The sequence below is a fragment of the Puma concolor genome, chromosome E2, assembly GCF_028749965.1.
Source record: "Puma concolor isolate L17-30 chromosome E2, mPumCon1.1.hap2, whole genome shotgun sequence".
NCBI classification, from domain to species: Eukaryota; Metazoa; Chordata; class Mammalia; order Carnivora; family Felidae; genus Puma; species Puma concolor.
Window position 1 is genome coordinate 15228879 of NC_141681.1, and position 26488 is coordinate 15255366.

At 43.4% G+C, this 26488-nt stretch overlaps 1 protein-coding gene across 1 annotated transcript in view; it reads right to left on the reverse strand.

The window, feature by feature from the left end:
- PKD1L3 (polycystin 1 like 3, transient receptor potential channel interacting) overlaps window positions 1–26488 on the reverse strand; it is a 93713-nt gene that overhangs the window by 44011 nt on the left and 23214 nt on the right. The window contains 16 exon segments of the mRNA XM_086690887.1: window positions 3353–3499; window positions 6340–6446; window positions 6448–6522; window positions 6774–6852; window positions 6854–6888; window positions 8137–8294; window positions 8297–8327; window positions 8330–8377; window positions 17372–17565; window positions 19287–19518; window positions 19828–19939; window positions 19998–20005; window positions 20824–20955; window positions 21029–21178; window positions 22852–22926; window positions 22928–23026. Of these exon segments, the coding sequence (XP_086547013.1) occupies window positions 3353–3499; window positions 6340–6446; window positions 6448–6522; window positions 6774–6852; window positions 6854–6888; window positions 8137–8294; window positions 8297–8327; window positions 8330–8377; window positions 17372–17565; window positions 19287–19518; window positions 19828–19939; window positions 19998–20005; window positions 20824–20955; window positions 21029–21178; window positions 22852–22926; window positions 22928–23026 (1682 nt within the window).

Below are 26488 nucleotides of genomic sequence, written 5' to 3' on the forward strand. Positions count from 1 at the left end.
AGGAGATCCAAAATACTGTAATATAATAAGGCCTAATTCTAGACTAGCCATGTGAAGAGTTACATGGAAACAGCAACAAGACTACTAGTCAGGGATGAGGGAGAGAGAAAGAAATTTAACAATACCCCCCCCCCAAATAAACTTATGATCCCAAATTCCTAAACTCAGGAAGAAATCAAATGCAGAGAAAGGCAACCAAAACAATCAATAATTCAGTCCTGAAGAAATTAATTTTATGGGACAGTCTGACAAAGACTTCAAAATAAGTATTTCAGGTTGCTCAAAGAGACGAATCAAGGCATAGCATTCACTTAAAAAGAATAAAAAATTCTGAGAAACAGAAATAAAATTAGTTAGAAATCTTATAACTGAAACATATAGTCATTAAAATGGCTGTCAGAATGGCGAACATTAACAACTCAGGCAACCACAGATGTTGGCGAGGATGCAGAGAAAGAGGATCTCTTTTGCACTGTTGGTGGGAATGCAAGCTGGTAAGCCACTCTGGAAAACAGTATGGACGTTCCTCAAAAAACTAAAAATAGAACTACCCTATGACCCAGCAATTGTACTACTAGGCATTTATCCACGTGATATAGGTGTGCTGTTTCGAAGGGACACATGCACCCCCATGTTTATAGCAGCACTATCCACAACAGCCAAAGTATGGAAAGAGCCCAAATGTCCATCAATGGATGAATGGATAAAGAAGATGTGGTATATATACACACAATGGAGTATTACTCGGCAATTGAAAAAAATGAAATCTTGCCATTTGCAACTACGTGGATGGAACTGGAGGGTATTATGCTAAGTGAAATTAGTCAGAGAAAGACAAAAATCATACGACTTCACTCATATGAGGGCTTTAAGAGACAAAACAGATGGACATAAGGGGAAGGAAACAAAAATAATATAAAAACAGGGAGGGGGACAAAACAGAAGAGACTCATAAATATGGAAAACAAACTGAGGGTTGCTGGAGGGGTTGTGGGAGGGGGGATGGGCTAAATGGGTAAGGGGCACTAAGGAATCTACTCCTGAAATCATCGTTTCACAATATGTTAATTCAGATGTAAGTTTTAAAAAATAAAAAACAAAACTAAAAAAAGAAAAACGAAAAATGAATGAGTATCGGTAAAAGCAGTTATCTCTGTGGCATTGTCACTTGCCCTGTTCCCATCTCCCTTTCTCTAGCTCTACGGTGACCTGACAGCCTTTAATCACAGAGAAAGCCAGGGGCCACTAAAAAGAAGGCAGAACAGGACTGGAGCTCCTTTAAGGTCTCCTTCCCAGAGAACTGTGATGATCTGAGCTGTCTGGTAGTTCCCAGGAAAACCCCACTTGCAAGGCTGTCCTTACTTGACCTGACTGGGTATTCACTAGCTTCGAAAAGCTTTTCCCCTGAGGGCACTGTGAAAAATTCTCAGAGGCGGGGCACGTGGGTGGCTCAGTGGGTTAAGTGGCAACTTCAGCTCAGGTCACGATCTCACGGTTCCTGAGTTCGAGCCTTGTGTTGGGCTCTGTGCTGACAGCTCAGGGCCTGAAGCCTGCTTTGGATTCTGTGTCTCCTCTCTCTGCTCCTCTCCTGTTCATGTTCTGTGTGTGTCTCTCTCTCAAAAATAAATACACATTAACAAAAATTTTAAAAATATACTCAGAGGCAACTGTTTACCTTCATAGCTGCCTGCCATGGTGGGTGAACAACAGGCTAACCAAAAAACTGAAAAGAAACTGGGAAACAAGAAGTCTGCAGGAATTTTGAAAGCTCTGACATAACTGCTGGGAATCCAGGGCTGTGTGTGGGCTCAGGAGATGCCAGAGAACGTCCTGAGCCCTCACCCCTGCATGATATTGAGGCTCTCAGCAAGCAGGAAGTGAAGACCAAGGCAGAGCTGGCCGGTGCCTTGCTGAGGGCTGAGGGTATGACACAACATGCACACAAATCCCCTTGGCAAAGACCGGGAGACTTACTGGCTCCAGGTGTTTAGGGAATCTCTATCCAAACTTTAGCTGACCTCCAGACTAACTGGGCAGACACTTCAGCTGCACGCCATGACAAAGGATACAGAATTCATTCAGAGAAGTCATGAAACAGACAACAACAACAAATTTGTGTTAGAGAACAACAAATCCCAGGGAAAGGGAAGAATATCTGATTTCCAGAGTTGCCACATTCTATTATTTAAAATGTCCAGTTTTTGGGGTGCCTGGGTGGCTCAGTCGGTTGAGCGTCTGACTTCAGCTCAGGTCATGATCTCGTGGTTGGTGGGTTCGAGCCCCGTGTTGGGCTTTGTGCTCACAGCTCGGAGTCTGGAGCCTGCTTTGGATTCTGTGTCTCCCTCTCTCTCTGTTTCTCCCCCACTCACACTCTGTCTCTTTTTCTCAAAAATAAATAAAGATTAAAAAAAGAATTTTTAAATAATAAAATGTCCAGGGGCGCCTGGGTGGCGCAGTCGGTTAAGCGACCGACTTCAGCCAGGTCACGATCTCGCGGTCCGTGAGTTCGAGCCCCGCGTCGGGCTCTGGGCTGATGGCTCGGAGCCTGGAGCCTGCTTCAGATTCTGTGTCTCCCTCTCTCTCTGCCCCTCCCCCGTTCATGCTCTGTCTCTCTCTGTCCCAAAAATAAATAAACGTTGAAAAAAAAAATAATAAAATGTCCAGTTTTCAACAAAAGATCACAAGACACTAAAAAACAACCAAGTATGGCTTGTGTGTGTGTGTGTGCCTGTGTGTGTGCACACACACAGGCACACACACACAGAGTAATCAATACACTGTTCCTGAGAAAGCCAAGACACTGGATACACTAGAAAAAGCCTTTAAATCAGCTATTTTAAATGTGTTCAAAGAATTAAAGGAAACTATGTCTAAAGAACTAAAGGAAAGTAAATGAGAATGGTGTTTTCCCAAATAGAAAATATCAATAAACACACAGAAATTATTATTATTTTTAAAATGTTTTTTTCTGAGAGACAGACTGCAAATGGGGGAGGGGCAGAGAAAGGGAGACAGGATCCCAAGCTGGCTCTGCACTGTCAGCAGAGAGCCCCACGTGGGGCTCGAACTCATGAGCTATGAGATCATGACCCGAGCTGAAGTTGGACACTCAACCAACTGAGCCACCCACGCATCCCTAAAAATTATTTTTTTAAAAGAACCAAACAGAAAGTTTGCAGTTGAAAAATACATTAAGTGAAATGAAAGGCTCTACAGCAGATCTGAGCAGGCAGAAAAAAGCAGAAACCCGAAGATGGGTCAATTGGAATTATCCAGTCTGAGCAACGGAGGATGAAGAAAAATGAACAGAGCCTCAGAGACTTGTGGAACACCACCATTTCTCCACCAATACCTAAAGGAAAAGAGTTCTTTCTTTGAGACTGGTTTGAAGACCCGGTCATGCTCACTCTCTCCAAGGTCCATGGCCAGCCAACAGTTGGACAGGAAGTGCCATTTCCTTTTACCTGCCACGTCACTGGCAATTACCCGGTTTCCATACCTATAGTAAAATGAAGATAAGCATGGTAGGGAGGTGGGCATGAACCAGTTGTTGTAACAAGAAGTAATCTTGCACTATCAGTAAATGGATTCTTTTCATTGTGAGGCAAGAACTAGACAAAGAAACAAAAGCTGATCCAATTTCTTCCTTTGCAACCTCTAAGAGAATTCATGTATCAAAACCAGAATGCAGGGGCGCCTGGGTGGCTCAGTTGGTTGAGTGTCCGACTTTGGCTCAGATCGTGATCTCATGGTTTGTGAGTTCGAGCCCCCATCAAGCCCTGTGATGAAAGCATGGACAGAGCCTGCTTGGGATTCTCTCTCTCCCGCTCTCACTGCCCCTCCCCGCTCTCTCCCAAAATAAATACACTCTTAACATTTCTTTGAAAATATCTAAAAATATAATGAAGAAACAATTTTAAAATTTATAAGCCTACTACTCAGAGATAATTATTGGTAATACTTAGTATATATAACTCTAGAATTTTTTCTACATGCATACTTAAAAAAATTTATTGTGGGGGTGCCTGGGTGGGTCAGTTCATTAAGCATCCGACTCTTGATTTTGGCTCAGATCATAATCTCAAGGTTGTGAGATTGAGCCCCATGTCAGGCTCTGCGCTGGGCAGGGAGCCTGCTTGAGAGTCTCTCTCTTCCTCTCCCTCTGTCCTTCCCCCCCTGGTGCTGTACCAAAAACAAAACAAAACAAAACAAAACAAAAACCTTATTGTGGTATAATTTACATATGATAAAAGGCACCCATTTAAACATACAGGTCAAGGGATGCCTGGGTGGCTCAGGTGACTAAGTGCCCAGCTCTTGATCTCAGTTTAGGTCTTGATCTCAGGGTTTTGAGCCTGTGAAGTCTACTTAAAAAAATGAATAAAAGGTACAGTTCAGTACAGTTTTTTAGGTCTTTAATTTATTTTAGCAACCTCCACACCCGAGATGAGGCTTAAACTCGCAACCCCGAGATCAAGAGTTGCACACTTTTCTAACTGAGCCATCTAGGAACCCCCAGTCCAACACATTTTTCATAATGTGAACACTTGTGTAAGTACCACCACTGCCAAGTTATCACTGCCAAAAGTCCCCTTGTGTCCCTTTGCAGTCAACCCCCCTCAGACTCACCCCTGGCCCCAGGTGGCCGCTGATCTGCTTTCTGTCTCTTGCACTAGTTTGCCTGTTTTAGAATTTCATATATGTAGAATCATACAGCATGTTTTCTTTTGTTCTGGCTTCTTTTGCTTGGCATAACATTTTTGAGATTCATCCATGTTACTGTGTGTATCAGTAGATTGTTCTTTTTCTTGGTGAGTAGTATTCCATTAAATGAACATGCTAATACTTGCTTATTCATTCACCTGATGGACACTTGTGTTGTTTCTAGTTTTTTAAAAAATTTTTTTTATGTGTTGTTTCTAGTTTTGAACAGCTATTAGTAAAACTGCTATGAACGAATGTGTATACATTTTGCAATGGACATATGTTTTCATTTCTCTTGGGTGAATACCTGGGAGTGCAATTTCTGGGTCAGATGGTAAAGGTCTATTCAACTTTACAAGCCTTGCCAAACTGTTCTCCCACGTGGCTGCACTGTTTTGTGCTCCCAGCATTGCTTTTGAGTCCCAGTTGCCTCCAACTTCACCCAAACTTGGTTTTGTCAGACTTTTTAATTCTAGTTATTCTGGTGGATGTTTAGTGCTCTCACTGTGGCTTTACTTTGCATTCCTTGATGACTAGCAAAGTTAAGCATTTCTTCAAGCGCTTATTACACATTATTCACCATTATAATCAAACTGGAATGATAGTGTACAAGCTGCTCTGTTAGATGCCTGAACAGAGTGGGGACAGCAAGCAAATTATTAGACTCTACTGGCCTAGTGGTTAGCATAGCAGGGAAAGACTCATTTTGCTGACAAACAGGCAAGCTGTACACCCTTTTCAGGTGGACAATATTCAGCAACAATTTGAACACCTGGGCCTTAGACCTTTGACTTCATTCCCTTCTTTTTCCCAAACCCCAAACAACCAATCATCTTGGTCCTTAGTTAATTTCACCATTACTCTCTCCACCCACCTCTTCTCACTCCGCCTGCTGCTGGAGAAAAACAGGTCATGTGGACCTCGCACACATCAGGTTCATGCACTCATCACTGACCTTTTCCCTCTCTAGCCCCCTGGGCACATCCCATAACATGATTCTTCTATTCTTTCCTTCAAGCTCTTAATTTTTACCCCAAGTATACGTAGTGAATAGTCATTCATTACATTTAATCTTTTATAGGTACTTTTAATTTATAACACTTTGGGGCAGTAAGTGGTTGTTATTTGCTGTTTTTACAATCATGACAATATTAAATGAAGATAAAAGAAAAAAAACCACCCATCACTTAATCACCCATACAAAATTATATTGTTAACTTCCCATATTTCTTTGCAGGGTTTCTTCTTTGTAAATGTTTTGAAATTTATTTTTTTTTTAATATTTTCTTTTTAATGTTTATTCATTTTTGAAAGACAGAGAGAGAGCACGAGCAGGGGAGGGGGAGAGAGTGAGACACAGAATCTGAGAAAAGCTCCAGGCTCTGAGCTGTCAGCACAGAGCCTGATGCAGGGCTTGAACCCATGAACTGTAAGAGCATGACTTGAGCTAAAGTTGGATGCTTAACTGACTGAGCCACCCAGGCACCCTGAGCTTTGAAATTTAAATCTAACAGTCATTGGTTACAATTTGGCCAAAGCATTATTGTCATTTGTTGTGATGGCATGCTGGTCTTGCCCAGAACGCTGCAGATCCACGGAGGAGAAAGGCCAAGGCAGCCTGACGCAGGGACTTACCGAGAAGGGCTGGCCCCCGAATCGTCATGCCAGAACCACAGGCTGTGCAGTTCCCCTCAAGAGGACTGAGTACTGAGGAGAAAGATATCCAGACGCTCTGGCTCAAAGAAAGACTGCCTTCTCGGGGTCACAAAGGTGATGGGTCTCCCTCTGCCCCTCTGATCCATAGAGGGTGATAACCACCTAAAACATGATAAGAAAAGGTAAAATGCAGGAAGCTCTCAGAGGATTCTTGGGGTTTATCCCTAAGGAGAAGGGGGAAGATAGAGTTGTACTGAGATGAAGTCTTTGGGGGGTTGGGCAAGTATGGCAGACTCTGCCGATGTCCAGTGTAGAACTAGGAGCTACTCTCCTAAGTGCTCCTGGACACCGGGGCATCACTGGGTCAGGGCACATCTAGGGCGATAGGAGACACAAGGCAAGGAGTGAAGAACATTCATTTCGTTAAGCTTAGCTGGCATGGCGGCCCTTCTTCGATAGCCAGTGGAGACCTGCAGGAGGTAGTGAAACAGAGCTGGGGTCATTATCAGCCAGGACAGTGACCTTCACCTGTAGGAACAGCAGAACCAAGAAGGATCTTCACCTAGTGTAGACACTGCTTCCTCCAGCTAAGAAGCAGGAGGATGCACGGCTCCAGCTTTGGCACCTCGGTGAACATCAAGGGTGGCGTGCGGGTACAAGATAAACAAACAAGAGACCTAAGTGATGAAGCAGGGGATGAGGGCTCAAGTCCTGGGTTGATGCCTCTGAAATGAAATATTCATAGAATCAGCTGATCAGGTCTTGGCCTTAGAAATCCTTCCACCTCCCGCCCACCCAGGTAGGGTGATCACACGGTATGGAGGACACTTAGTTAAACCTGAATTTCAGGTAAACAATGAATTACTTGGGAACAGAAGTACTAAAAATGCGTGAGTTACATAAAATTCAAATTTAACCGGGTGTCCTATATTTTTGTTTGTTAAAACTGGCAACTCTATACCCATGGCTAGAAAGAAATGGACGGCGTGTATTCTAGAATCCCCAAGTGTAAGAACACATAAGAATAAGGAATGCATGGACCAGAAATTAACAAGAGGCTGTCATCAGAAGATTTGTTGTTGCTGTTGTTCCAAAATGAGATTCCATACAGGTTTTTTCTATATTGCAGTTACATGGAATTCTAATTTTACTTACACCTGACTTTCACATCCAATGTATAAAGTGAGATAAACTTCCATTTGATTTTAAGTTCTCTAGATGTTCGGGCTTATTCCTAACTTAAATGAATCATATGAGAGTTCAACCTCTGCTAAAGAAAAAAAAAAAAAAAAAAAAGAACATAAAGAGTTAAATTGCGAAGCCCTGAGACAGGAAACGTGAAGAGAAATTTAAGAAAAAAGTCGCGGGGCGCCTGGGTGGCGCAGTCGGTTAAGCGTCCGACTTCAGCCAGGTCACGATCTCGCGGTCCGTGAGTTCGAGCCCCGCGTCAGGCTCTGGGTTGATGGCTCAGAGCCTGGAGCCTGTTTCCGATTCTGTGTCTCCCTCTCTCTCTGCCCCTCCCCCGTTCATGCTCTGTCTCTCTCTGTCCCCAAAATAAATAAACGTTGAAAAAAAAAAAAAATTAAAAAAAAAAAAAAAAAAAAAGAAAAAAGTCGCACTCGAATTCCTATGCCACCGAGAATTCCTACCACTCTACCTGCCTCTTCTGGTGAAGGTTTGTTGTTGTTGTTGTTGTTGTTGTTGTTGTTTTTCCATCTTGTTCCACCTACTCAAGACACTATGCAAAGCTTTTGGAATCAAAGTCATGACTGTCACCTTCTGCATGTATGTTTGATCCTTCCTCCAAGCCCGCACAAAGGTGAGCATACAGAATCCTAAAAGGCTGGCTAGCAATGACACCCCGGCAGGGTTGCTGGTCACACGAAGGAGCAGCTTGATAGTGTCTTCAATGTTCACCATCCGGGGCACAATGACAAGTTGCTGCCAAAGTAGGTCAGGCAGTTACAATGACCTCTGGCAGTTACTGTGTCCTCAAAACTGTACTCTGTGGCCCAACCTGCAATTAGAATCAAGATATTGATTCTAACTGAACAGAGTGCTAAGGAAGGGACAAACATAAAACACAAACACATGCAATTTAGGGAGGGAAAACAATGTCCAGGTCGTGTATTTACCACTGGGGGTCATGTAAAATAGTGTATGTGGAGAGCAATCGGGAAACCTCTAGCAAACCTGGAGAGGCACAAATTCTCTGAATCCTACCATTCCAGGTCTGAACCCACATCTTTGGGGAACTCTGCACATGTGCACAAGGAGACATGAGAAAGGTTTCTGTCAGCATTGTTCATAACTAAAAGATTGGATGGAGCGCCTGGGTGGCTCAGTCGGTTAAGTGTCCGACTTCGGCTCAGGTCGTGATCTTGCGGTCCGTGAGTTCGAGCCCCGCGTCGGGCTCTGTGCTGACAGCTCAGAGCCTGGAGCCTGTTTCAGATTCTGTGTCTCCCTCTCTCTGACCCTCCCCCATTCATGCTCTCTCTCTTAAAAGTAAATAAACGTTAAAAAAAAAAAAAAAGATTGGAAACAACCTATATATATGTCCAGTAACAGCAGAACATACAAACAAACAAGTAGAGGACTCCTACTGCGTGCTGATGGAGTAATCTACAGCAGTTAACACAAATGAGGTAGAGGGGCTTCTGGGGGGGCTCAGTCAGTTGAGCGTCTGACTCTTGATTTCAGCTCAGGTCATGATCTCATGATTCACGGGTTTGAGCCCCAGTCAGCTTCTGCACTAACAGCATGGAGCCTGCTTGATATTCTCTCTCTCTGCCCCCTCCCCCACTCATGCTCTCTCTCTCTCTCTCTCTCAAAAATAAAAAATAAATAAATAAAATAAAGAGACAACTTCCCCTTTAAGAAAAAAGAAATTGTCAGAGCTAGATATAGCAACGTGGATAAATGCTGAGTGAAAAAAACAAATTAAAGGACGATACGGTATAGATGATGCCATTTACAAAGAGACCAAAAGCATGCATGCAAAACAACACTGTCGTATCTATGTTTGTCAGTCTCCCTCCCTGGAACGTAAGCTCAGGAGGACACTGTCTTGTCCATCACTGTATCTGTAGTTCCTAGATATGGGCCTGGTGCGTAGAAGATGCCCGGTAAATATGTGCTGAAGCAATCAGTACAAATGCCGAGTTCAGGACAGTGGTCGCCCTTTGGTAAGTGGGAGAAAACAAGACTGGACGTGGATACATAGAGGGCTTTGATAATTCCAGAGTGTTTTATTATTATAAAAAAATCTGAACTATACACAGCAAAATACCAACTTTGCGATAAAGCCAGAGTATTTATTTTTTTCTTTTTTTTATTTTTATTTTTTTTATTTATATATGAAATTTATTGTCAAATTGGTTTCCATACAACACCCAGTGCTCATCCCAAAAGGTGCCCTCCTCAATACCCATCACCCACCCTCTCCTCCCTCCCACCCCCCATCAACCCTTAGTTTGTTCTCAGTTCTCAACAGTCTCTTATGCTTTGGCTCTCTCCCACTCTAACCTCTTTTTTTTTTTTTTTCCTTCCCCTCCCCCATGGGTTCCTGTTAAGTTTCTCAGGATCCACATAAGAGTGAAACCATACGGTATCTGTCTTTCTCTGTATGGCTTATTTCACTTAGCATCACACTCTCCAGTTCCATCCACGTTGCTACAAAAGGCCATATTTCATTTTTTCTCATTGCCACGTAGTACTCCATTGTGTATATAAACCACAATTTCTTTATCCATTCATCAGTTGATGGACATTTAGGCTCTTTCCATAATTTGGCTATTGTTGAGAGTGCTGCTATGAACATTGGGGTACAAGTGCCCCTATGCATCAGTACTCCTGTGTCCCTTGGGTAAATTCCTAGCAGTGCTATTGCTGGGTCATAGGGTAGGTCTATTTTTAATTTTCTGAGGAACCTCCACACTGCTTTCCAGAGCGGCTGCACCAATTTGCATTCCCACCAACAGTGCAAGAGGGTTCCCGTTTCTCCACATCCTCTCCAGCATCTATAGTCTCCTGATTTGTTCATTTTGGCCACTCTGACTGGCGTGAGGTGATACCTGAGTGTGGTTTTGATTTGTATTTCCCTGATAAGGAGCGACGCTGAACATCTTTTCATGTGCCTGTTGGCCATCCGGATGTCTTCTTTAGAGAAGTGTCTATTCATGTTTTCTGCCCATTTCTTCACTGGGTTATTTGCTTTTCGGGTGTGGAGTTTGGTGAGCTCTTTATAGATTTTGGATACTAGCCCTTTGTCCGATATGTCATTTGCAAATATCTTTTCCCATTCCGTTGGTTGCCTTTTAGTTTTGTTGGTTGTTTCCTTTGCTGTGCAGAAGCTTTTTATCTTCATAAGGTCCCAGTAATTCACTTTTGCTTTTAATTCCCTTGCCTTTGGGGATGTGTCGAGTAAGAGATTGCTACGGCTGAGGTCAGAGAGGTCTTTTCCTGCTTTCTCCTCTAAGGTTTTGATGGTTTCCTGTCTCACATTCAGGTCCTTTATCCATTTTGAGTTTATTTTTGTGAATGGTGTGAGAAAGTGGTCTAGTTTCAACCTTCTGCATGTTGCTGTCCAGTTCTCCCAGCACCATTTGTTAGAGACTGTCTTTTTTCCATTGGATGTTCTTTCCTGCTTTGTCAAAGATGAGTTGGCCATACGTTTGTGGGTCTAGTTCTGGGGTTTCTATTCTATTCCATTGGTCTATGTGTCTGTTTTTGTGCCAATACCATGCTGTCTTGATGATGACAGCTTTGTAGTAGAGGCTAAAGTCTGGGACTGTGATGCCTCCTGCTTTGGTCTTCTTCTTCAAAATTACTTTGGCTATTCGGGGCCTTTCGTGGTTCCATATGAATTTTAGGATTGCTTGTTCTAGTTTCGAGAAGAATGCTGGTGCAATTTTGATTGGGATTGCATTGAATGTGTAGATAGCTTTGGGTAGTATTGACATTTTGATAATATTTATTCTTCCAATCCATGAGCAGGGAATGTCTTTCCATTTCTTTAAATCTTCTTCAATTACCTTCATAAGCTTTCTATAGTTTTTTTTTTTTTAATTTTTTTTTTCAACGTTTTATTTATTTTTGGGACAGAGAGAGACAGAGCATGAACGGGGGAGGGGCAGAGAGAGAGGGAGACACAGAATCGGAAACAGGCTCCAGGCTCTGAGCCATCAGCCCAGAGCCTGACGCGGGGCTCGAACTCACGGACCGCGAGATCGTGACCTGGCTGAAGTCGGACGCTTAACCGACTGCGCCACCCAGGCGCCCCAAGCTTTCTATAGTTTTCAGCATACAGATCCTTTACATCTTTGGTTAGATTTATTCCTAGGTATTTTATGCGTCTTGGTGCAATTGTGAATGGGATCAGTTTCTTTATTTGTCTTTCTGTTGCTTCATTGTTAGTGTATAAGAATGCAACTGATTTCTGTACATTGATTTTGTATCCTGCAACTTTGCTGAATTCATGTATCAGTTCTAGCAGACTTTTGGTGGAGTCTATCGGATTTTCCATGTATAATATCATGTCATCTGCAAAAAGCGAAAGCTTGACTTCATCTTTGCCAATTGTGATGCCTTTGATTTCCTTTTGTTGTCTGATTGCTGATGCTAGAACTTCCAGCACTATGTTAAACAACAGCGGTGAGAGTGGGCATCCCTGTCGTGTTCCTGATCTCAGGGAAAAAGCTCTCAGTTTTTCCCCGTTGAGGATGATGTTAGCTGTGGGCTTTTCATAAATGGCTTTTATGATCTTTAAGTATGTTCCTTCTATCCCGACTTTCTCAAGGGTTTTTATTAAGAAAGGGTGCTGGATTTTGTCAAAGGCCTTTTCTGCATCGATTGACAGGATCATATGGTTTTTCTCTTTTTTTTTGTTAACGTGATGTATCACGTTGATTGATTTGCGAATGTAGAACCAGCCCTGCATCCCAGGAATGAATCCCACTTGATCATGGTGAATAATTCTTTTTATATGCCGTTGAATTCGATTTGCTAGTATCTTATTGAGAATTTTGGCATCCATATTCATCAGGGATATTGGCCTGTAGTTCTCTTTTTTTACTGGGTCTCTGTCTGGTTTAGGAATCAAAGTAATACTGGCTTCATAGAATGAGTCTGGAAGTTTTCCTTCCCTTTCTATTTCTTGGAATAGCTTGAGAAGGATAGGTATTATCTCTGCTTTAAACGTCTGGTAGAACTCCCCTGGGAAGCCATCTGGTCCTGGACTCTTATTTGTTGGGAGATTTTTGATAACCGATTCAATTTCTTCACTGGTTATGGGTCTGTTCAAGCTTTCTATTTCCTCCTGATTGAGTTTTGGAAGAGTGTGGGTGTTTAGGAATTTGTCCATTTCTTCCAGGTTGTCCAATTTGTTGGCATATAATTTTTCATAGTATTCCCTGATAATTGTTTGTATCTCTGAGGGATTGGTTGTAATCATTCCATATTCATTCATGATTTTATCTATTTGGGTCATCTCCCTTTTCTTTTTGAGAAGCCTGGCTAGAGGTTTGTCAATTTTGTTTATTTTTTCAAAAAACCAACTCTTGGTTTCGTTTATCTGCTCTACAGGTTTTTTAGATTCTATATTGTTTATTTCTGCTCTGATCTTTATTATTTCTCTTCTTCTGCTGGGTTTAGGCTGCCTTTGCTGTTCTGCTTCTATTTCCTTTAGGTGTGCTGTTAGATATTGTATTTGGGATTTTTCTTGTTTCTTGAGATAGGCCTGGATTGCAATGTATTTTCCTCTCAGGACTGCCTTCGCTGCATCCCAAAGCGTTTGGATTGTTGTATTTTCATTTTCGTTTGTTTCCATATATTTTTTAATTTCTTCTCTAATTGCCTGGTTGACCCACTCATTCGTTAGTAGGGTGTTCTTTAACCTCCATGCTTTTGGAGGTTTTCCAGACGTTTTTCTGTGGTTGATTTCAAGCTTCATAGCATTGTGGTCTGAAAGTATGCATGGTATGATTTCAATTCTTGTAAACTTATGAAGGGCTGTTTTGTGACCCAGTATATGATCTATCTTGGAGAATGTTCCATGTGCACTTGAGAAGAAAGTATATTCTGTTGCTTTGGGATGCAGAGTTCTAAATATATCTGTCAAGTCTATCTGATCCAATGTCTCATTCAGGGCCCTTGTTTCTTTATTGACTGTGTGTCTAGATGATCTATCCATTTCTGTAAGTGGGGTGTTAAAGTCCCCTGCAATGACCACATTCTTCTCAATAAGGTTGCTTCTGTTTATGAGTAATTGTTTTATATATTTGGGCGCTCCGGTATTCGGCGCATAGACATTTATAATTGTTAGCTCTTCCTGATGGATAGACCCTGTCACTATTATATAATGTCCTTCTTCATCTCTTGTTACAGCCTTTAATTTAAAGTCTAGTTTGTCTGATATAAGTATGGCTACTCCAGCTTTCTTTTGGCTTCCAGTAGCATGATAAATAGTTCTCCATCCCCTCACTCTCAATCTAAAGGTGTCCTCAGGTCTAAAATGAGTCTCTTGTAGACAGCAAATAGATGGGTCTTGTTTTTTAATCCATTCTGATACCCTATGTCTTTTGGTTGGCGCATTTAATCCATTTACATTCAGTGTTATTATAGAAAGATATGGGTTTAGAGTCATTGTGATGTCTGTATGTTTTATGCTTGTAGTGATGTGTCTGGTACTTTGTCTCACAGGGTCCCCCTTAGGATCTCTTGTAGGGCTGGTTTAGTGGTGACAAATTCCTTCAGTTTTTGTTTGTTTGGGAAGACCTTTATCTCTCCTTCTATTCTAAATGACAGACTTGCTGGATAAAGGATTCTCGGCTGCATATTTTTTCTGTCTAGCACACTGAAAATCTCGTGCCAATTCTTTCTGGCCTGCCAAGTTTCAAAAGAGAGATCAGTCACGAGTCTTATAGGTCTCCCTTTATATGTGAGGGCACGTTTCCCCCTTGCTGCTTTCAGAATTTTCTCTTTATCCTTGTATTTTGCCAGTTTCACTATGATATGTCGTGCAGAAGATCGATTCAAGTTACGTCTGAAGGGAGTTCTCTGTGCCTCTTGGATTTCAATGCCTTTTTCCTTCCCCACTTCAGGGAAGTTCTCAGCTATAATTTCTTCAAGTACCCCTTCAGCACCTTTCCCTCTCTCTTCCTCCTCTGGGATACCAATTATGCGTATATTATTTCTTTTTAGTGTATCACTTAGTTCTCTAATTTTCCCCTCATACTCCTGGATCTTTTTATCTCTCTTTTTCTCAGCTTCCTCTTTTTCCATAACTTTATCTTCTAGTTCACCTATTCTCTCCTCTGCCTCTTCAATCCGAGCCGTGGTGGTTTCCATTTTGTTATGCATTTCGTTTAAAGCGTTTTTCAGCTCCTCGTGACTGTTCCTTAGTCCCTTGATCTCTGTAGCAAGAGATTCTCTGCTGTCAGCTATACTGTTTTCAAGCCCAGCGATTAATTTTATGACTATTATTCTAAATTCACTTTCTGTTATATTATTTAAATCCTTTTTGATCAGCTCATTAGCTGTTGTTATTTCCTGGAGATTCTTCTGAGGGGAATTCTTCCGCTTGGTCATTTTGGATAGTCCCTGGCGTGGGGAGGACCTGCAGGGCACTTCCCCTGTGCTGTGGTGTATAACTGGAGTTGGTGGGTGGAGCCGCAGTCAGACCTGATGTCTGCCCCCAGCCCACCGCTGGGGCCACAGTCAGACTGGTGCGTGCCTTCTCTTCCCCTCTCCTAGGGGCGGGATTCACTGTGGGGTGGGGTGGCCTGTCTGGGCTACTTGCACACTGCCAGGCTTGTGATGCTGGGGATCTGGCGTCTTAGCTGGGGTGGGTAGGCAAGGTGCACAGGGGCAGGAGGGGCAGGCTTAGCTTGCTTCTCCTTAGGTGATCCACTTCAGGAGGGGCCCTGTGGCAGCGGGAGGGAGTCAGATCCGCTGCCGGAGGTTTGGCTCCGCAGAAGCGCAGAGTTGGGTGTTTGCTTGGAGCGAGCAAGTTCCCTGGCAGGAACTGGTTCTCTTTGGGATTTTGGCTGGGGGATGGGCGGGGGAGATGGCGCTGGCGAGTGCCTTTGTTCCCCACCAAACTGAGCTCTGTCGTCTGGGGGCTCAGCAGCTCTCCTTCCCTTTGTCCTCCAGCCTTCCCGCTTTCTGAGCAGAGCTGTTAACTTATGACCTCCCAGACGCTAAGTCGCGCTTGCTGTCGGAACACAGTCCGTCAGGCCCCTCCGCTTTTTGCAAGCCAGACTCGGGGGCTCTGCTTGGCCGGCGAGCCGCCCCTCCGCCCCGGCTCCCTCCCGCCAGTCTGTGGAGCGCGCACCGCCTCGCCGCCCTTCCTACCCTCTTCTGTGGGCCTCTCGTCTGCACTTGGCTCCGGCGCCTCCGTTCTGCTAATCCTCTGGCGGTTTTCTGGGTTATTTAGGCAGGTGTAGGTGGAATCTAAGTGATCAGCAGGACGCGCGGTGAGCCCAGCGTCCTCCTACGCCGCCATCTTCCTCCGATCCCCCAAAGCCAGAGTATGTAATGTTTTTATTATATTATTCCCTATAACTTCCTTATAACTTCCACATGTTGTAACATTTCTTCACAAAAAAGTATCTTCAGGGACACCTGGGTGGTTCAGTCAGTTAAGCGTCCGACTCTTGGTTTCGACTCAGGTTATGATCTGGAGGTGTGTGGGTTTGAGCCCAGAGTCGAGCTCTGTGCTGACAGCATGGAGCCTGTTGGCGATTCTCTCTCTTCTCTCTCCCCCCCCCCCACTTGTGCTCGCACGTGTTCTCTCTCTCAAAATAAATAAACTTTAAAAAATATGTATTTTTAAAAATGTTACTAGGCAATCAAATGAAAATTACCAATTCCACGTTCGATTGTGCAGATAAAAAGCTTCAAATATTGTCAGTATGACTGGCTGCTTTCCAAGGCACAAGGTTAAGTTCTGGGTGCCAGGTCTATCTCTCACCCTCTAACTGTCATCCTGCTCTCGGCAGCTCTCTTCCCCACATGGGGTCCCAGCGTTGTGCAGGGGGCTTGTTAGAAAGGCCACTCAGGTCTTGCCCCGATTTATTTCACCAGAAACTGCAACCTAAGGGGCTCCCAGGTAGAGGATTTGCTCGAGAGGCTCTGCTCCAGCTCTTCCGAAATCCCTGCCGAGGCCACGAATGGCGCAGCTGCCTTCCACAGCATCCTCTTTTGCTCTCTTCACATGTGAATGACCCTCTCTCAGCTCTTAACCAACAGCCTCATTATTTCCAGAACTTTACACCAAGGTCTTGGTGCAAATGAACCAGGACTTAAATCAGATGGGATCACACAGAATCACCCGTGCGAAAATGCAGGGCGCCATTTTAAAGTGAGCAGACCCCTGGAACGAGGTGACAATGAGAAAAGTCCCCATCTCGCCTGGAATGTACAAGAATCTGCCAGCTTATTTTTACAAAAGCTCTCTTTAATTACGCAGGAAATTTGTTTACTTTTACCCGCAACATATTTAACACTTGCTGAATTTAACAGAGTCCACCTATTGCTTTTTTAAAAAATTGTTTTAAAGTTTATTTGAGAGAGAGAGAGAGAGAGCGTGAGCATGCACAGCTGGGGAGGAGCAGAGAGGAGAGGCAGAATCCCCAGCAGGCGCTGTGCCATCAGCGCATAGCCCAATGCAGGGCTCGAACACACATACTGGGAGATCATGACCTGAACTGACATCAAGAGTCAGACGCTTAAGTGACTGAGCCAGACACCCCTACGTACTGCTTCTTTTATCTAGAACTGTCAGATTCACCCTGGACTGAATATTTGAGAAGCAAATAACAAATATAAAGTGTAAGCCTGCTCCGAAGAGACACACTTTCCTGGCCCGCTACATGCAATCTTCTTTTTTGCCAGGCCGATTTCTCTCCCTCCTGATGCTTTTTCTTTCTGGGCCCCTAGAATGAGGTAACAGATGCTCTGCATTTCATGCCAGCTGGGGCAGAAGAGAAAGAGAAGTGGTGTGGCTTCTTACTTGGCACGCTATGGTCTCCCACGTGCTGTTGTGGCTGTCCCAGAAATGACAGCGAGTGACGGCAGTTGCCGCCTAGAGCAGGGTGGGTGTGCGCTGGGCACTGTACTGGCTTTTATTCAGCACAGCTGTTGTGTAGTAGGCGCTGCTCCCATACTGCAGACTCTCTGGAGCCAGCACCCTTGTACGTTCCTCATCTGAGAACAAAGAACAGGGCTTACTTGCATTTCCAATGGGACAAAATTACTATCAGAACGCTCCTTCTGAAGGATCTATTGTTATTATTATCATTATTTTACAAGTGGGGAAAGGATTAAGTTTAGAATTACAAATGACTTTCAAGAAAATGACCAGTTGCACAACCTGGGGTTCTGAGTTTCTCCCATTCCAATAAAAAGCTGTGTTCTTTTGACAGATGAAGATTTAGGTCTAATGAGTCAGAATATATGATGAGTTTTAGAAAAATGAATGAATCACACACCCAAACGAGTAGCTACAAGACGGAGCTAAAAGAAGAAGCCCAAGAACGAAGCAAGGATGGGAAGAGTGTGGTTCCAGGAAAGAGCCCTGATTCGAGGCCCAGCTCTGTCACCAGATGGCTGTTAAGGGCTAAGGCAAGTCACACCATCTCCTTAATGTTCTCATCTTTCCGACAAAGTCTCCGGACCAGAGGATGTCTAAGATCCCCAAGGGACATGATATTGCCACGACTGGCAAGGAAAATGGGGCGCATGTTCTGAGTCGGAAAGAGCTTGTCTGTAACACAGACAGAACTTTATACCCGGGAGCCCAGGATGAAAGGTGCTGCCTCAGGTACTGTGTCTAAGAGCAGGAATCACCTAAAAAGTGATCATACGTGTTAGCGAGGCCTACAAAACAGCCAGAAGCTTGTTCAACATGAGAAGACTGTAATGAGAGGGGATTATAACATGCTTTATATTTTATAACATGGTTATTGCCACTCCTCCACACATTTTTTAAATGCAAACAGTAGCTCTTTATTAAGATTCTTCAGTATTACAATAAATTGATTTTTAATGTTTATTCTTGAGAGAGAGAGAGAGAGAGAGCATGAGTGGGGGAGCGGCAGAGAGAGAGAGAGAGGGGGAGGGAGACACAGAATCCGAAGCAGGCTACTGGCTCCAAGTTGTCAGCACAGAGCTCGATGCAGGGCTCGAACTCACGAAATGCGAGATCATGACCTGAGCTGAAGTCGGATGCCTAGGCGCCCCAGTACAACATTTAAAGTTGAAATCCAGTGAATATGTTTTTTGGTCAAGTACATCTAAGGCACTATTTATGTATCTCAGAAATTCTTAACTTTTTATATATGTCTCAAATTCTTCACTTTTCTAAGCCACAGTGTAGTCATTTTGATATTAAACCAAGATTTACTGAGGTATCTCTGGCCTGACCCAAATCTAAGATTAGAAATAAAATTGGAAATATATGTGTATGTGCAGGAATTTTACTTCTCAACATTACGCAAAGTTTCAGCCATATGGAAAGTTGACCCATTTAATCACTAACCAGATTCTAGAATTAACATTTTACTAAATTTGCTTTATCACATATATATCTGGATCCATTCCACAATCCATCTTTAAAAAAAAATGTGTTTCATGGTCATATACATTCCCACGTGTGATAAAATTACATGGAATAAACATACATACAGGAGTACAGGTAAAACTGATGAAATCCAAGTAAGGTCAATGCTTTGTATCAATGTCATTTTCTGGTTAGGATATAGTGGTATAGTTATGCAAGATGCCAGCATGAGGGGAAACTGGGTAAAAGGTATGAGCTCTTTTATTTTTCACAATTGCATGAGAATCTAAAGTTATCTCAAAATAAAAAGTTGAAGAAAAAGAAGAAAAAAATGCATTTCAAAGTAAGTTTCTGATTGGGGTTTTACCTTTTTGCCATACCTGATTCTTTGGAAGGGTGATGTTCAGGTTGAAGTGGGTGTGGTTAGGCTGATACTGGAACCCCAGGTAGAGCGTCATTAAAAGGGGACTTTCAGGTTCTATGCACACGATCAGGGATTTCTCCAGGGAAGTGATGCTCACTGTCATAACAAAATGGTCTGAGCTCATGTTGATGCTGGTGGGATAGATTTCCACGCTAACATTTCTCCACAGCATGATCTAGAACGAGACAGTTAACCAATCTTCAAGATGGTTCATCTGTTGATGCCTTTCAGTCTCCTTTCTAGTGATAATGGAATGTAACTTCCTAGGTATTCCTCCATGAATATCTGTAGGGATTAAGGGAGAGTATATAATCTCAAACCTAAAACACCTCCTAAGGGTAAAGTAGTTCTTGTAAAAGTTTCCAAGTGAAGATGTGAATAATAAAATAATGGCACTGCCATGAATCTAAAATGGCTTCCTTCTATCCTATTCTCCAAGAATTCCTATTCCCTTCTATTTCATTCCTTTATAATGAAGTCATACCTCAATATCTTCCACTAAATCATGGACTTGGAAAAATTTATGATTAGAGCTTAGCAACACACTTTCGATACTTCCAACAATGTTGTCATCAAAATCCCTGAAGGAACTGAAGCTAGTCCTATTACCTAGAGACAAGAAAATTTGTTTCATCAATTGCTGAAATCTATTACCTAACACCCTGAAAGGTAATAATGTATCAGATATCAGAAATCAAAGTAAATGTTGGGATTTTCCCCTTGCTAATATCTCAGCTGAAATAATATTTCTCATTATAACATCATACGAGGAAGAATTAAAGATGAGTCATTTACTTGTGACCCTCAGAATTATTATTTTTTAACATTTTTAAACCTGGAGGATTCATTATTACTAGGAAGGAAGTATTCTGCTCTCCAGGATAAGACAGCAATCTTGCTCTTGTTTGTTAGGTAAATGCCAAAAGAGATACACTATATACTGATATGGATAAGTTGGTATAACGAGTCAATACTTATTCAGATATTCCTAGCTTCATATATAAATAGTGAAGAGTTGAGATCAATTCAAACCATAACACAGAAACTCAGTTAAATCCAGAGGTCTGTTTAATGCTTCCCACCTCTACAGTGGCTCATTTTTTTTTAATGTTCACTTATTTATTTTTGAGAGAGAGAGTACAAGAGCAAGCACACACATGCACATGAGCAAGGGAGGCGCAGAGGGAGAGGGAAACAGAGAATCCTAAGCAGGCTCTGTGCTGTTAGTGCAAAGCCCAATGTGGAGCTTGATCTCACGAACCGTGAGATCATGACCTGAGCTGAAACCAAGAGTCAGACACTTAACCGAGCCACCCAGGCACTCCTCCATTTTTAAGAGGCCTCCACTTCAGCCATTGTAAAACAGAAATCCATGGCACCCAGCCTTCTCTTATTTGGTCTGGCCAGCTTACGTATCATGGTGCATCCAAACGCCTGTAGCCATCAATCCCAACTCCATTTGGGTCAGAATCAATTTGACACTCACTTGAACATTAAATCCTGGTTGTCTGTTCAAGAGCTCTTCCAAAGCTGAAGCCCTTGGAAAGCCTAACCTCACAGCTGCTGGGGACCCTAGAGTATAGGAGCTCAGGGGCCAGGTTGACATGTTTGGCTAATGAAGGAGAAATTAAATGGAAATCAACCTCTGTGTGTTTTCTAAAGATCAGAAACCTAAAATGAACCACTCTCCCCCTCCTCCTCTGTTACCTGCTCAGCATCAGAGAAGCAATGATAGAGGTCAAAGTCACTAAAGACTCAGAAAACTGGTTCTGCTGTAGAAATGTTCCCTTGATCTTCCCAAGGGCCAGCAAGGCCATTTCCAGCATATTTTCTACCTGCATTGAGAAGGAAATACCATGTGACCTGTGTGGCCTTTGTGGATAATGGTTTTGGAGGGGTTGGAAGGAGGACAAAGACCTGGACAGTGACATATTGAAAGATGACATTCTTTTTTTTTTTTTTTTTTTTTTAACGTTTATTTATTATTGAGAGACAGAGAGAGACAGAGCATGAGCATGGGAGGGGTAGAAAGATGGGGAGATATAGAATCTGAAGCAGGCTCCAGGCTCTGAGCTGTCAGCACAGAGCCCAACGTGGGGCCCGAACTCACAAACCGTGAGATCATGACCTGAGCCGAAGTCAGACGCTTAACCGACTGAGCCACCCAGGCGCCCCTGAAAGATGACATTCTTTGCAAAGGACCCAAAGAAAGTATTTGTAGTCTGGCTAAAGACTCGCCATCCTTTGTATCAACTAACAGGGCCATCCAAGAAAATATTTCTTTGTCCCATGATATAAGCTTCTCTAGACCTACTTAAAATTTTTTTTAATAAATTTATTTTTAGTAATCTCTACACCCAGCATGGGGCTGGCACTCATGTCCTGGAGATCAAGAGTTGCATGCTCCACCGACTATGCCAGCCAGGCACCCCTGCCTGTGACCTACTTATGAGAGGTTTTCACAAACAGTTGTATTACAATGCAATTCACAATACAAATCACCCACTTAGAGTATACAAGTCAATGTTTTTTTGGTATATTCACAGTGCAACCATCACTATGATCTAATTTTAGATAATTTTCATCTCCCTAAAATAAACCCAGTACCCAAGTACCCAGCAGCCAGCTGTCTCTGTCCATTCTCCTGTCCCTATGCCCCCCCCCCCCAGCCCTAGACAACCACCAATCTACATTCTGCATCTAGAGATTTTCTCTTGTGGACATTTCATAAAATAGAATCACAATACGTGGTCTTTTGTGCCTGGCTTCTTTCACTTGGTGTAATGTTTTCAAGGTTCACCCATGTTGTAGTGCTTCATTCTTTTTTGTTGCTAATGTAACAAATATAACACATTTTACTTATCCATTCGTTGGATCAGGGACATTTGGGTTGTTTCCGCTTTTTGGCCGTTTGACTATTTGAATCATGCTGCTACAAACACGACTGTGCAAGTTTTAGTGTGGACGTATGTGAGCCTATTCCAAGGAGTGGGATTGCTAGGCCACATGGGAAGTTCCTTTTTTAACCTTTTGGGCAACTGTCAAACTGTTTCCCAAAGTGGCCGTATCATTTCACAATCGAATAATGTACGAGGGCTCGAATTTGTCTGCCTCCTTGCCAACACTTGTTACTGTCTGTATTTCTGGGTACAAAGTGGCATTTTATTGTGGTGTGATTTGCATTTACATAGACCGATGATGGTGAACATCTCCTCAAATGAATACAGAAATGCAAATCAACACGAAAATGCAAGTTTAACTTACTGAGTGTCTACTATATGCCAAACACCATACTGAGCTCTTTTCACTGGATTATAGCACTAGGGAGGTTTGGCGCACAGATGAGACACTGAGGAAGACCCAGAGCGGGTCTAACGGTGGTCTCTTCAGTGGTGCCGCTTGGCCGGAGACTCTTTAGAGATCGAGGAAGAGGCCGTGTGATACCTGGATCTGCCAAGATTTAAAAAGTTTCTAAACTGAGTTCGACATCAGCATGTACTGTACCTACCTGCTCAATGGCATGCTTGGACCTCTGTGGACTTGCTCCAGCAGCTTCCATCACAGTGTCGAGGGACTCGAAGAGGCAGGCAGTTGGGGGGTTTTGAAACCCAGACTGCTTTGCTCTGAAATGTGCTCTCTGGTGACTTCTCACTCAGGTAAACATGAGGACTGATGACACTAACCTGGGAGATTTTGGAAGCAAACACACAGCCCCGAGCTGTTTCTGACTGTTTTAAGTTTACTTGTGTTCTTCTTATAAGGAGTTCAATTTCTTTATGCATTTCAATGCATTTTTAAAAATATTTATTTATTTTGAGAGAGAGAGAGGGGTGGGGATAGGGGCAGAGAGAGAGAGTGAGAGAATCCCAAGCAGGCTCTGCGCCATCAGCATGGAGCCCAATGTGGGGCTCCATCTAATGAACCCTGAGATCATGACCTGAGCCGAAATCAAGTGTCACATGCTTAACCCACTGAGACACCCAGGTGCCCCTCAAACGCATTTTTATAAAAAGCAATATTACAGGAGTGTGTGGCTGAACATGGAGCCTGCTTAAGATTCTTTCTCTCCCTCTGCCCCTCTCCCATCCCTGCACTCTCTAATAAAAAAAAAAAAAAAAAAAAAAAAAAAAAGAAGAAGAAAAAGGAAAAGGGAAAAAAAAAATTCATAAAAAACCCCAGTATTACAACTTGGCAGCCAAAGAAAATATATTACATCTTACCTATAGGAAGGATTTTTATTTTATGTTATTCTTTTTAAAAATTAAAAAAAAAAAAACTTTTAAATGTTTATTCATTTTTTTTGAGAGAGAGACAGAGTGCAAGCAGGGGAGGGGCAGAGAGAGAGGGAGACACAGAATCCAAAGCAGGCTCCAGGCTCTGAGCTGTCAGCACAGAGCCTGATGTGGGGCTCAAACTCATAGACCATGAGATCACAACCTGAGCCGAGGTCAGAGGCCCAACTAACTGAGCCACCAGGTGCCCCTAAAAGTTTTAAAAATATATTTATTTTTGAAAGACAGAACATACAATTGCGCACACAAACACACACACACACACACACACACACACACACACACACACACACACACACGAGTGAGGGAAGGGCAGAGAGAGAGTGGGACAGAAGATCTGAAGCAGGCTCCATGCCCTGACAGCAGAGAGCCCAATGTGGGGCTTGAACTCACAAGCCATGAGATCATGACCTGAGCTGAAGTTGGACGCTTAACCACGCACCCCTGTATTTCAGGTTATTCTAAGGAACTCACAGAACCCTCCTGGAGTGGTAAGTAGATCAAATACCTAGTTAACAAAACTAAGCTAAAAACAGGCAAAGAGCAGTACTGGCTTAAACACCAAGTAGATGATCCTTTGAAACTCAAAAAAGCACTCAAGATAGACTTAAAATAGAGATCAAGAGAAGTTCTGAATGAAACTGAAAACCCCAATTCTCCTTTCTGGAGGCTGTTCTTATGCAAAACAAGTGAGAAGGTTAAGCAAATTGACAGAATATCCACTGCGAGTCCTACTATTTTTGTTTTGAAATGTTATTTATGTTTTCAAAGTTACATTTATTAAAGACTTCTGCATTTAAAAAAAGAAATAATAAAGTTATAAAAAACATGGGCACAAAATATTTGCAACATCTGTAACGAAAGGTCAACATCAACAATAAATAAAGCTCTCTAACAGACAAGTAAGTAAAATGACAACCCATTGTGGGGGAAATGGACAAAGGACATGAAGAAGCCACTGAGAGGAGAAATACACATGGTCAATCAATATATAAGATGACGTTCGGCCTCCTTTGTAAATCAGTAAAATGTTCCTTCCTTTTCCTTCTTTTCTTGCCTTTGAAATTAGAAGTGTGGGGCAACAGTTGGTGGGGATATAAAACAGTGTCCTTTAAGAGACTTTGTCATCCACTGAAAATTTAAAAGCCCCTCAATTCTATTTCTGGCATTCTATTCCACAGAAACATGTGCGTAAGTACTTAGTGATGTAGGTACATGGAGGCTCGTGGATATGCTATTTGTGAGAGGAGACAAACAAAAAAATGTCCAGATGCACATTAAGAATAATTGGTTCACTTATGTGCACTGACACGAAAAGATATCCATGACACAGCATTAGGCAAAACAAACCAAGGGGCTGGGGTTCATGGGTGGCTCAGCTGGGTGAGCCTCCAACTTAGGCTCCAGTCATTGAAAGGGCGGGCCTATGCCAGCCGACTCCATCTTGTTCTGTGTCCTTCACCTTGACCACACCTCCTCCCCTTGAGTAACCCCCCCTCACCTGCCTAACAGGACTCGGACCCTTCCCCAGGACCCTTCCCCAGCCAATCGGCTGAGGCCACAGCCATTACCTCACCAACTGCCCCTAGGCCCCAATAAAACCTTTGTCCTTTTGAAACTCGCTCTCTTTCCCTGGTATCTCACCGCTGCGTCGGTGCAGGTAGGGGATTGAGCTCGAGCTAGCTCGAATAAAGGCTCTTTGCTTTTGCATCGGACTCAGCTCCTTAGTGGTCTTTGGGGATCACGAATTCTGGGCATAACATTTGGGGGCTCGTCCGGGATCCCCAAGAACCCCGAGGGACGCCCGACCCGGAGAGCCTGACTGGCCACGGTTAGTGTCTGTTTGTTCTGTCTTTTCTGTGTGAGCTCATTTCTGGAATTCTGGTAGTGCCCGACGCGGTCTAAGTGGACGCACTGGAGGACCACGGGCCGGGAGTTTCGGAAGACGTTCCGATTCTCCCTTCTGGAGGGACGTGGAATCCCCTCAAAGGTCTGAGACGAGGCGGGTCGCTCCCGCTGGTCGGCGTGAGGCCGTCGTCTTTGGAGGGACGTGGAATCCCCTCATCGGTTTTGGAGGGACATGGAATCCCCTCAAAGGTCTAAGCTAGCTTGCAGTTTTGCTTCCATGGAGTTGGAAGACTTTCTAGGGGCCCTCTGTTTGTCTGTTTTTGTGTTTCTCTGTTTTGTTCTGTGGACTTACTGGACGGACGTTATGGGACAGACTCAGACTACTCCTCTAAGTATTATGATTGATCACTTTAAGGATGTGAGGGGAAGAGCTAACAACCTCAGTGTGGAAGTCCGAAAGGGTCGGTTGCAGTTTTTTTGATCTAGCGAGTGGCCAACTTTCTTTTTTCTTTTTTTTTTTTTTCAAACGTTTATTTATTTTTGGGACAGAGAGAGACAGAGCATGAACGGGGGAGGGGCAGAGAGAGAGGGAGACACAGAATCAGAAACAGGCTCCAGGCTCTGAGCCATCAGCCCAGAGCCTGACGCGGGGCTCGAACTCACGGACCGCGAGATCGTGACCTGGCTGAAGTCGGACGCTTAACCGACTGCGCCACCCAGGCGCCCCATGAGTGGCCAACTTTCAATGTCGGATGGCCACCCGAGGGGACCTTCGACCCCCCTACCATCCACCGAGTCAGGAGTATCATCTCTCAGCCTAAGGCGGCCATCTTGATCAGCTCCCTTACATTATCACTTGGCAGGACCTTGTAGAAGACCCACCCTCTTGGCTTAAGCCCTTCCTAACCCTCCTCCCTCCGGAGCCAAAACCCATTCTTGCTTTGCAGGAGACAGAGAAGAGGAAAAGTCTTACCCAGCCTTTAGCACCCCTCTACCCTGTCCTAC